This window comes from Micromys minutus (assembly GCF_963924665.1).
Source record: "Micromys minutus genome assembly, chromosome: 24".
Taxonomy (NCBI): domain Eukaryota; kingdom Metazoa; phylum Chordata; class Mammalia; order Rodentia; family Muridae; genus Micromys; species Micromys minutus.
The window spans coordinates 46,632,168-46,644,040 of record NC_137959.1 but is presented as its reverse complement, the minus strand read 5'-3'; the positions used below and the strand labels follow the sequence as shown (position 1 = coordinate 46,644,040).

General features: G+C 48.9%; 1 protein-coding gene across 1 annotated transcript; it reads left to right on the top strand.

The window, feature by feature from the left end:
• Positions 1-15: 15 nt before the first annotated feature.
• FSAF1 (40S small subunit processome assembly factor 1) lies at positions 16-11,873 on the top strand. Its single transcript, XM_080936667.1, has 7 exons — positions 16-139; positions 2,255-2,583; positions 7,822-7,878; positions 8,347-8,442; positions 8,554-8,640; positions 9,370-9,428; positions 9,851-11,873. The coding sequence occupies exons 1-7, from the start codon at positions 52-54 to the stop codon at positions 9,981-9,983; spliced, it is 849 nt and encodes a 282-aa protein (XP_080792793.1). The 5' UTR covers positions 16-51; the 3' UTR covers positions 9,984-11,873.

The window sequence follows — 11,873 nt, the reverse complement described above, 5'->3', positions numbered from 1 at the left end:
AAGCGGAAGTAGCGAGCTGTGTACGGGCTCCCGAGGTCCGTGTAAGTTCCCATGGCGGCGGATCGGGAATCGGACTTCGCTGAGTCTCCTGGTTCTGAGGCGCTTCTGGACGCCGTGCTGCGGACCCTCTACGACCTGGGTGAGCGTAGCTCCTGAGAGGAGGCGCCCAAAGGCAGCGAGACGCATCCCGAAGCGGCGGGACCGCGGGATACGTGATTTCCTGGAACCTTGCGGGCCGCCTCTAGCCTGCGGCGCCTTCCTCTCCGAGACCTTTTCACCCACTTTTCGGCCGACCTTTCGCTCTCCTCACTGTACAGGAAAAAAAAAAAAAAAATCAGAGCTGGTTTCTAAAGGCAGGCCACTCGCAAAAGGACAGGCACTGGCACGCCAAAGAACTCACACAGTTTGCCCGACTTTTAGAACCAGACGCGTAGCAAACGCTGTCTTGTATTTATTTTGGAGCGGCTACTCAAAATTCCAAGCCCACTTATGATTAAAGAAAAAAAAAAAAGCTTACAACGTTCTGTGTACATGATTTTCGTGTCTTTCCCTCATTAACTGTTAGAGCAAACCTTACATATATATAACCTTCTTAAAGGTTCTCCTTAAGAGCCGAATCACAAGGTCTAGAGCCTGATGTCACATTCTGCGCCGTGTTTACTTGTCCGTTTTTGGTTTTCACAACAGTTGGCCTCCGACTTTTACAAGTTTTAAAACTAATTTTTAAAATTTTAGATCCAGTTTATACCCACATATGGGAATTCATTACAATAGTTGCTCCAATCACCCGGGCTCTACCTACTCATTTTTATATCCGTACTGGCAGAGTTGAATTGGCCACAGCACATTTTTATTGAGTGCACAGTGTTTAGAAAGCTCTTCTGACCTGGAGAGATGGCTCAGTGGTTAAGAGCACTGACTGCGGCAGCTTCCAGAGGTCCTGAGTTCAATTCCCAGCAACCACATGGTGGCTCACAGTGATCTGTAATGAGATCTGATGCCCTCTTTAGGTGTGTCTGAAGACAGCTACAGTGTACTCATATACATTAAATGAATAATATTTATGAAAAAGAAAGCTATTGTGCCCTTACTGTAGGTCAGTAATGAGGCTTAGGATTCTGGTTCAAATTTCAGGTAAGGTCAGGTCACTGTTGAGAGTCTGTGTTAGGAAAAAGAGAGTGGAGAGTGGAGGTATGTTTTGTGGAGGTGTGGTGAGGTATGGGAGAAGGGGGTGCTTCTGGCAGGCCCAAGCTGGGCATCCCTTCTCCCTGAGTATATTCAGGGCATGGGGAGGGGAGTTAAGAGGGTAGTAGGACAGAGAGAAGAGAGAACAGTAGAGGCCGGCCATGAGCATGTGGAGAGAGAGGGAGAAGGGGTGGGGAGAGGAGGGGCAAAGGGCTAAGAGCAGGTTGGGTGAGGCAGGTATAGTGCCAGGTAACTGTGGGGTAGAGTTTGGAAGAATCCTAATAGTCTGAGCAGAAGAAACAAAATGAAGATGAGAAATTTAGTAGAAAGGTATTCAAATTAAAGCAGTTTAGCTGGACTCCCTTTAAATTTAAAATGGGAAGAAAACAGGAAGAACCGGGACAAGTGCCTTTAACCCTACAGTGTAGTAAGAAGAAATGCTGGCATTGAGGCAGATGCCTTTAGTACAAAGAATAATGGAACTTGCCAGTCACTGGGAATTGTGGCATTGGTGGCCCGGAGTGTGGAGCGAGTGTGAGGACTAGAGGGATTATCTTACGAAAGGTCGGAGATGTACACGGCTGTCTAGGAAGGAAAGGATCTTGGTTTCTAAAAACTGTTTTTTCAAGTTACATTATTTTTATGGTGTGGGTGTGTGTCACTTCCACCATGTGCAATGAGAAAACACAGGAGTGTGTTCTCTCCTTTATCATGTGGGTCCTGGGGATCAAACTGAAGTCATGAGACCTGGCCCCAAGCACTTTGCTTTCTTTGTGTATAAGAGTGGATGCCGGGCTGAAGAGATGGCTCAGTGGTTCAGAGCACAAACTGCTCTTCCAGAGGTCCTGAGTTCAAATCCCAGCAACCACATGGTGGCTCACAACCATCTGTAATGGGATCTGATGCCCTCTTCAGGTGTGTCTGAAGACAGCTGCAGTGTGCTCGTATATAGTTAATAAATGAATGGATGTTATTTTCTAAAAAAACATGGGTGCTTGTGTGGGCCACCTGCAAAGTGGTGTTAACTGAAACTAAAATAATTAAAACGTTTTTATGTTGAAACAAACAGGAGAGACAGAAGGTCAAACAGAACAGAGAAGGGTCAGAAAGAAGAGAGAAAAGAAGAGAAGCTCGGAGACGACAGCAGATGTGGCAGCAGCAGAGCCGCTTCCCCTGCCTGCATCTCCTGTTCGAGGCCAGAGGAAGAGTGCTTCCAGCTTCTTCAAGGAGCTCAGAGAAGAGCTGCAGTCTGCTCCCGCTGCCCCGTCAGAAGTCCGTGCGGCTGCTGCGGTCTCCCTCTCTCCCCGAGAGAACAACAGCAAGCTAGTGGAAGTGGTAGAGTTTCAGAGCAAAAGTAAAAAAAGAAAACCAAAGTCAGATGAAGATGAGCCAGCAAAGGTAAGGGATCAGCTGGCTTATGCCTGTGTGGTAAGAGTGCTGTGCTGACCTTACACTGTACCTGGGGCCCCAGGGCTACCATCTGGTAAATGATGCTCAGGACTCAGCATCTGGTCCTAACCTACCAGGTGGGCCAGCTGACTTAAGTTGCCAAACTCGATTTCTCTGAGGAAAGTATAAATCTCATTAGTGTGTGTGCTCCGTAGGTAAATTTATGACATTAGTGCCTTGAGGCCTTGGGTATACAGAAACACTATCGTCAGCCAAATATTGATGGCTCAGTACTTGGGAGGTAGCCATCTGCAAATCAAGGAGCCAAGGCTGTCTTAAGAGTTTTAGGACTTGCCAGGCATATGATTACACTTCTGATCCCAGCCCTCAAGAGGAGACAGAGCAGGCAGGTCTCTGTGAATTCAGAGCCAGCCTGGTCTGCATAGTAAGACCCTGATCTCCCCAAAAGGAGGTTTCAGGCTTTGATAAAACCAGACCTGCTTAGCTACCTTTCTACCTAATAAGCCTTTGGTTGTCGGTGCTGAGCTCAGAAGAAAATCCGTTCTCCCGCCACTCCTGCTGTGGGCCAGCAGCTATTTTAGAACATAGCATTGTTACAGCTGTTCTAGGACCAGCCCTGGCTCTGTGAACTCACAGTCTGGTTGGAAAGTGATTCTGTTTTCCCATGCAGCACTCTCCTTCAGATAACTTGTAACTCTTACCACAGACTCAGTTTGTTAAGGTGGGGTGGTTACTCCCACAAGTGGTCTTCTGCCCCTCATTTCCTTGCAACAGGAATATACTAATGATTCTTTTAAAAATTCATTGCTAAAATCCATTCTTTAGCCTTCCTCATGCCCCAAAAGCTTTTATCAAAAAGAATGGATTAATGGTTAAGAGCACTGATTGCTCTTCCAGAGGTCCTGAGTTCCATTCCCAGCAAGCACATGGTGGCTCACAACCATCTGTAATGGGACCTGATGCCCTTTTCTGGTGTCTGAAGACAACTGCAGTGGACTTATAGCTAATAAATAAATCTTTAAAAAAACAAACAAACAAACAAACAAAAATAATGCCAGTTTTGCAGTTGTAGAGGCCAGAAGTCCCTAGCCAAGTACGGCAGGCAGGGCTGGGTTCCCTTCAAAACCAAGTATATCAGCGCCCAGTTCCCTCCAAGACTAGAGAAGCTTTCCTCCCTCTGGCCAGGGAGGCTCTGCACCCCTGGCTGATGGCAGTATAAGTGCAGTCTCTGCCTTGCCTTCACGCTTACTAATCCTGTGGGTCTGAACCTGTGCCTGTCTCTCAGGGTATCCACCTATCATTGGTTTTAGGGTTTCCCCTATATCCAGGATGTTCCTCATCTGCAGAGAACCTTAACTGCTCTCTAAGATCCTTTCTGCAGATAAGGTTTCATAAGCAGGTTTCTGAGACAAGGGCATGACCATTGTCTTTTTGATGGCTACAGGTCAGCATTGTCCTTCAGGGATGTATGAATGAGTGTTTATGCCCTCATTTGCCACATTGGTACTGTTTTAAACAGCACTGTCACAGACGAACCCATTGATGGTTCAGCCCAAGCATTTCATATCTGGCTTGCTCACACTCTTCTTTGGCTCATTCAGATGCCAGGCTGCAGTCACACCTGTTCTCACTTTAGGGATCTACGTCAGCTTCCTACTCATGCTTCAGATACTAGCACTGGGACCAGTCATAGCTGGATTAAAGAATGGCCCTTGGCCATCTCCTCTTACTTTAGGAGCCCACAAGGATTTGTTTTTTTATAGTGTGCCTGGTTTGGGAAAGTACAAAAACATTATTCTCGGTGTTAAACAGGTTTCAAAACTAACAGGATCTGTCTCCACACTCTTACTTACTGCCTCAAGTCTCTCAGGCCCCACCATCTTCTATGCTCACTACGGCCTCTCTTCCTAGAGTGGAAAGTTTGTCTATTAGTAGAATGGGGGAAAGAGCTAGCATTGTGAGAGTCTGGGTTTCCCCATCCGTCAGTAACAGAATGCCACTCTGACCCCTTTGTATTTTCCTTCTACTTGGATTATCTCAGGAACCTCTGCGTTTTGAACTTGTTAAACTTGACTATAGTTTTCGCTTGTTCAAATGGTCTCTGTCCTTTAAAGACTCTGTGTGTGTGTGTGTGTGTGTGTGTGTGTGTGTGTGTGTGTGTGGTGAAAGATTCAGGAGGTGGACACTGGAGAAACAGACACACATGTAAAGGCTATGGAGTGTCAGCATTGCAGCCTGGAACTGGGGGATGCCAAGCAAAGGGCTACGGGACTCCCAGGGCAGCCTCACTGCAGACTTAGAAGCCACAGCAAATGGGGGAATGTAGTGGGTTTATCTGCTGTGCCTGGACTTTTAAAGGATCCCAGGTTGCTAGCCAACTGGCCCTTTAAGAATTCTTAGCTCTTAGAACTGCTTGACCCTGTGACCTAAAGTGTTGGTTGCCTCTTGGATTTCTGGCAGTAGGATAGGAAAAAAAGTTGAGGTTTCGAAAAGGGATTGTGTTAGCCAAGTGAGAGGAGAAGGCAGTTGGTGCAGAAGATTGTTAGAAGACAGATGAGCCAGGAGAGGCTGAGCTGAGCAGATAGGCTACAACGGTTGTTATAGTATTGGGAAAACTGGGAGAAGGGACTGTTTAGGCAGACTGTTGGGGAACAGAGGGAGGAACCGTTGGGAGAAATGTTTGAAGGGGCTGGGCTGGAAATTGGGAGGAACAGTTGGGAAATAAATTAGATTCAGAGTGTTCCAGTTCCCCCTCTCACTACCCTCCTTCCCTCCCTCCTTTATCCTTCTTCCTCTCCTATCTCTTAGATGAGCTAGAGGGTAGGACTGAGGTATTGAGGGTGGGAAAAAGTAGAACCCACAAAGGAGCAAAGACCAGGCAGGAGTTGGTCTGACTCATGTTTTCAGGATGCTGGCAAATGAACTATAACCACTGAAGTGAGTGAGGAGTTCCGCTCAGCATTCGGGGTTTGAAATGGGGAGACCTGGCCTGGAGCTTAAGGAACAAGTGAAAGAGCCTGTCCTTTAATGGGACTGCAGCTTCCTGAGAGGAGGACATTCCTGGGCTCTTAAGCAGGGAGTGTGTCTGTTCAGGTGGCACATGGTACCTAGGACAGTCAGTGAGGTTGTCCCCATGCCCCTCTCAAGCTGCTTGGTTTCCACTGTCACTACCCTAGGAATCAGAGGCCCCTTAATGACCTAGATGGAAAGGACCAAAACAGGGCATGGTTGTTTGTGCCTTCACCTGGATCTCTGAGTTCAAGGACATCTTGGGCTACATAGATGAAAGATGGAAGAGCATTGTCCTAGGCTCTGCTCCAGAAGCTGCCCCTGCTGTTGACACTGCTCCCCGCATGCCCATGCTTGTTCCCATCCACAGACCCCTCTTACCTCACTGAATCCCTCTGACCCTCCCGAGCCGGGTGCCCGCGGGGTGTATTGCTGGTCTGCAGTTCAGTGTGTTTCCTGCACATGTTCCACTCAGTACTCAGCACTTGTCAGCACAACTTTACAGGGTTTGGCTTTTAAGATTGATGCACATTTATGTGGCAGACAAACCTCATCGGGTTTCTCAGCAATCATTTATTTCCCCATTTGCCACGAATTACAGATTGCGGTTTATTTCTCTGATGTTGGGGTGGGGACAAAGGCCTGGGACAGAGACCTTGCACACACAGGCATGTCCCTCTGCATGTGCTCCCGCTGTCAGGGAGGTATGTGCTGATGGGACCTGTGTTTCTCAGCATGCAGCACTGTGGGTACAACCTGACCTTGGCATTCGGACAAAGGGCTGTGGATCTGAAGTAAGCAGCAAGGTCAGGTTCTGACCCAGGCTTTCTGGCTTCCAGGCTATGTACTTAGTTGCTGCTTGTGAGGTAGAATATAGGTTATGTGGGTTCTTTGGCCTTTGTTAAGACCAGTGGGAGGAGTCAGAGTCATCACCAGACCTGAAGACACCTCCCCAGGCCATTGGCAAAAATTCCTGACAGTACTTATCCTGCGCACCTTCTTCATTCTGAGCTCCCTCGGGGTCAGGTTTAGGAAGTCGTCCGGTGGTGCACTGTGCACTGTCCACTGCACAGCCAAAGTGAGCAAGTGGTCCTGGGTCACTGCATGTTACTTATTTGTCCAGGTGGTAGTGGGTTCCACATGGAGGTGTGCGGAGGTCAGAGGGCAACACTGAGAGCCTTTACCAACACTGATTCGGCTCATTACGCCACTGACCCTTTTTTCCCTCTTGGGGACAGGGGGGTTGTTTTGTTTCCAAGGCAGGGTCTCACTATGTGCCTCTGACTGTCTTGGAACTCATTATGTAGACCAACTAGTCTTGAACTCCCAGAGATCCTCCTGCTTCTACCTCCCGAGTGCTGGGATTGAGGATATGCAGTTACAGCTGGCAATTCTGTCTTTTTTAGTCCAAGCCACACAGAAGAAAATGATCTGGGGCAAGTCAGCAGGCCACAGGCAGGCTCTCTGAGCCAGGAGCTCGGCTCCCGTATGGAGAAGAAAGCAGGAACATGGGGTTTACAGCTCTCTTGCTGCTGTGGCAGACCTGGGATTGGGTGGTAACTGTCTTTGTCTTTAACAAAACTAGGACTCCAGCATCTGAAGAGTCTTCTGCCTTCTCCCTTAAATGCCAACTCCCCTTGCGGAATGGGGCCACTACTTGCCCTCTTGAGACTGGTCTGCTCCACAGTGCCCTCTGTTCTTCTTGACATGGTGTATGTCATGTTCTGCTCTTTTTTTATTGTGTGTTATTACTTTATTTAATGCTAACCTCACGTTTATGAGGTTAGCACTGCCACTGAGCTACACCCCGACCCAGGGCCCCCTTACAAGCTGAGTATAAACCACATTTTAACCTGTTCATCTGTCGGGTTGCCGTTGTAGCCGTTGTGAAGGCAGCTGCTATGAACGTTGGTGTGCCCCTGGCGGATGGAACAGCTCAGCTGACACGCTTTGCCCATTGTGGCTGTTCCTTTAGCATCTGTGCCTGGGGTGTAAGGGTTTCAGTTTCTCAGCATCCTCATCAGCACTGGTCATTTTCTGTTTGTTTTTTATACATACATATAGGTGTTGGGTTGTTTGAGACAAGGTTTCATGGTGTAACCCGAACTGGCCTCAAAGGAGTAGCCATTTCCCCGCCTCTTTTCTCTGGGAGTACAGGTGTGTGCTACTGTATCTGCGTAATTGGTAGCTTCTAATATGAATTTGTTTTCTTTGCAGAATATAACAAAGGTTCTTGAAAAAGATGTGGGTATTCAGGAATTTAACCTGGAAAAGGTAAGCATTTGAAGTAGCTTTTAGTTCTTCTCCTTAGAGTTTGACATGAACTGACAGCTTTCTAAAGCACTGGGCTGTGCAGAGTTGTCTCCAGGCGGAGCACATGGCAACACTGGCCTGCAGTGCTCAGGGACGACTGCTTCTCACTTCCCAGTGCAGCGCAGCAGCAGTGATGACGCCTGGGGAGAGGGCGGGAGGAGCCAGCCACTGAGAGTGGGTACTGCTCACCACCTCTTCCGGAAACAGTTGTCTGACCTGCTGTGGGCAGCATCCAGTCAGGGTTGAGAGTGCTGCCTGAATCCCAGCACTGGCACAGTTTGTGCAGAGACAGTTCATTGCTTCAGCAGTGAGAGCAGCAGTTCAAGAGCTGGGTGCTGTTTCCTCAGCCATAGCAGCTCTGTGGTGCCGTGGCTGAGAGGCTGTGGGGGAGTGGTTGACACCCTGGGTCTGACTGTTGTTCGTCCACAGGCTCGTCTGGAAGTGCACCGCTTTGGGATCACAGGCTATGGCAAAGGAAAAGAAAGAGTCCTGGAACGGGAGCGGGCTATCATGCTGGGGGCTAAGGTGAGGGCTGCTGCTATGTCCAGGCCTGGGGGAAGGGACAGCCAGGGGCCCTGGGACTGCTCTTATTATTGAAGAATAGGAACTGATGGTGTCTTTGTTCCTTCCTCTTAGCCTCCCAAAAATACTTATGTGAATTACAAGGTTTTGCAGAAGCAAATCAAAGAAAAAAAGACCGCAGTGGAAGAAGCAAAGAGAATGGTAGGTGTGGCCTGGCAGCCTCAGGCCGCCTGCCGGCACTGCCCCATAGGTGCCCTCTCCACCGCCATTATCTCAGCCAAGCTTCATCAGGCCAGCTGAGGCATCTGGCCTGCTCATGGATAAGGCAAAACTGGCCTTGAGGCAGGGGGTCACTGGCATACAGTGTCTGTCGGTGCCAAGCTGTGGTTGCCCCACGGAAGGCCTGTCCTCCAGGGCCATGGCAGTGAGGAGAGCTACAACAAATCCTTGGGTTTTTCTGTAAGGGTCTCACTGTGTAGCCCAGGCTGGCTTAGAATTGTCAGTCTCGTGCCTCTGCCTTCTGAGTAGAGTCACACGTATGTGCCACCAGACCTTGTCACAGGGCTCGGGGTGAGACTTTGTAGTTGATGGTTTATTTTCTTTTAGATTTATTTATGTATTTATGTATATGGGTGCTGTGTTTACACATAAGCCTGTAGGACAGAAGAGGGCATCAGAACCCCTGGGAATATAGTTACAGATGGTTGTGAGCCACAGTGTGGGTGCTGGTTATTGAACTCAGGACCTCTAGAAGAGCAGCCAGTTCTTAACTGGTAAGCCATATCTCCAGCCCCTGGTTTATGTTTAATATACCAACTTGAACTTGTTTTAAATAAATAGCATTAATATGGCTTTTTGTCACAAGCCCATTGCTCTGTTTTTGAATATTCATTATCCAGTACTGACATATTATCTTAAATTGTAATGTAGGCCCAGGAGACAGACATTTTCAAGAGAAAGAAGAGGAAAGGGAGAAGTCAGGAGGACAGGTGAGTAGTGGTACAGTTACTGGGTTGTCACTGGCCACACCTTGTGCTTGGTGTCTTGAGTGTATGCAGTACCCCAGCCCTCAGCCCAACGGGTGTGGTCACCCCAAGGAAGCCTTGTCCCCCAAGGGGCAGTGAGGGAAGCTCCAACTGTGAAAACATTGCCGACGGGTGCTAGCGAGTCCTGTAAGAGGCTGCAGAGGAGCTTAGAGAACAACACTGGGGGTGAGCCGGGTCATTTCAGTGAGTGACATCTGTCAGGAACGGAGAGGAAAGGAAGGATCACCCTGGAGGTAGTGTTCCACACCTTCCTGAAGCAAGAGGCCCGTGTGTCTATGGCAGGGCCTGCACTGGGGAGGAAGCTACAGGCTGAGGTCCTGCTTCTTGCTCTAACTGCCTGGCATCTTCTCTCACTTCTAATGCAGGAGATCCAAGAAGTCGGCTCCAAGCATTTTGTCAAATGGACGGGTTGGACAAGTTGGAAAATTCAGAAATGGGACATTGATTTTAAGCCCCACTGACATCAAGAAAATCAATTCTTCCAGGGTATTGAAATGAAGTCCCTGTCAGCTCCAGAGACAGCGTGGGCACAGGACCCACTAACCCTGTAGCTGCTTCCTTGTTCCGTGAGTCTTTCTCACTTGAGCAGTGAGTCTGTGGGCAGTCAGTGACCTTGCTGAGGACCTAGGCTCCCCTCCCTCATGCATACCCACACCTGCGCATACAGCAGGCAGCGAGCGACCCTGCTGAGTGCTGAACTGTGCCCTGGCTCCCCTCCTATTGCAGGTTGCTGGCGTCGGCACACTGGTCACATTCCACTTTTTCATAAACTGACTGTCTAAGTGTCTAGGGTTGGCACTGAAGGGTCTTTTGGACTCATGAAGACACAAAGTGCACTTGGTTCTGTAGAAAAGTGGTTCTGTTGTCAGCCTGCCACGTGTGTAAATCCACATTGTAAGAATTTTCAAAAATGCCCCTGTGTAGTGTGAGTGACTGGCTGCTAAGTAACACACAGGCAGGTTGTTCTGACTGGTTCCCCACACTTGGAGCTGTAACCTCACAAGGCCCTTTTACAGTGATGTTACCCCTGCCTAGATGTCAGCATCTCCATAGAGACAGAGTCATTAAAGGAAAATCTCCAGTGACAGGAACAATTCTGAAATGTCCCACCCTAGGAGTTCCTTGTCCAGCAAAGCAGTGCAACACAGGTCTGAAAACCTTGAGGCTGTGGCCGGCTGCCCAGACGTCAGATGCTCCGAACGCACTGCCGGAACAGCTCACGAGATGGAATCCATTTGTTGGGTAGTTTAAATAATGATTTTTTAAGCTTATTTATTTGTAAATAAGTAAGTGTTGTGTGGAGTCACGGAGTCTGGTCCTTCCAGCATGTTGGTCCCGGGGTTGAATTTGGCTGTCGGGCTTGGCAGCAAGCACCTCTACCCGCTCTCCCCACTCAGCAGCCCAACCTAGAAAATCTTAACAGGACAACGCTGGGGAAAGAAGTCTCAGGGCACGAGAGGAGCCAGCGATGAAGGCCACTGACACCATTTTCTCAAGGAGGGTCTGGGGACAGGAGTACTGCCACTATGAGCCATCCTGGGAACAGCGTCCCAGTGTAAATAACTAGCTTTAGCTTCTGCTTTTTAATGAATTGTGTAACTATGCTCAGCCCTTAGGAAAGGCAGAGAAGTCCACTGTGTAAATGCTTTAAGCTCAGTATACGGCCACTAAGTATTGTAGAAGCATTTCAGAGGACAGATGATCCACAAACAGCTCTGTGTTCTGAGTACAGAGCGTCACGCTTAAGTCAGTGCTCTGGATGAAGATACTGACAAGGTCTCCTTCAGCAAAATTAACTACAGCAGTGGTTCTCCGCCGTGGGCGGTGCTTATCGGATGTTTACAGTACAGTTCATAGCAATGGAAAAATTACAGTTGTAAAATAAATTTTTGGTTGGGGGGAGGGGTGGTCACAACATGAACCGAGTTAAAGGGTCACAGCTTTAGGAAGGGCGAGAACCACCGCTCCATGGGAAAGCCATCCTAAGGGAGACAGGGTCATGCCTGAGTTGGTTTCGTGGGGGCAGCAACTCTGGCCTGGTCTTCACAGACTCTCGGGTATTAGTGTGTGCCGCACACTCAGGATTCATGCTGTGCGATGAATGGCGAACATGAGGACTAGACACCAACATGTCAGCAGGCAGCTGGGATAACGTGGAGCCAGGACAAAGCCGGACTGCCCAGACCTTGCCGAGCAGGAAGGAAGCACAAGGACCAGCAGCCTTCAGAGAGCTAGCAGTGGACGAGAAAGGAGCGGACTCTTTGCTGTGCCTTTGAGACCGAGTTTCTCACTCTAGCTGAAGGTGGCCTGGATTTCACTGCACAGCTCAGGCTGGCCTCAAGCTCACAATGAACCTCTTCCTCACCTCCGGTGTGGTAGAATTACAGG

What these genes read in the sequence shown, in the direction of transcription:
- FSAF1 (XM_080936667.1), top strand. Translation starts at nt 52, where the DNA reads ATGGCGGCGGATCGGGAATCGGACTTCGCTGAGTCTCCTGGTTCTGAG. An exon ending in AGGAATTTAACCTGGAAAAG is followed by an intron (nt 7,879 to 8,346) that starts GTAAGCATTTGA and finishes GTTCGTCCACAG; the next exon opens with GCTCGTCTGGAAGTGCACCG. An exon ending in TGGAAGAAGCAAAGAGAATG is followed by an intron (nt 8,641 to 9,369) that starts GTAGGTGTGGCC and finishes ATTGTAATGTAG; the next exon opens with GCCCAGGAGACAGACATTTT.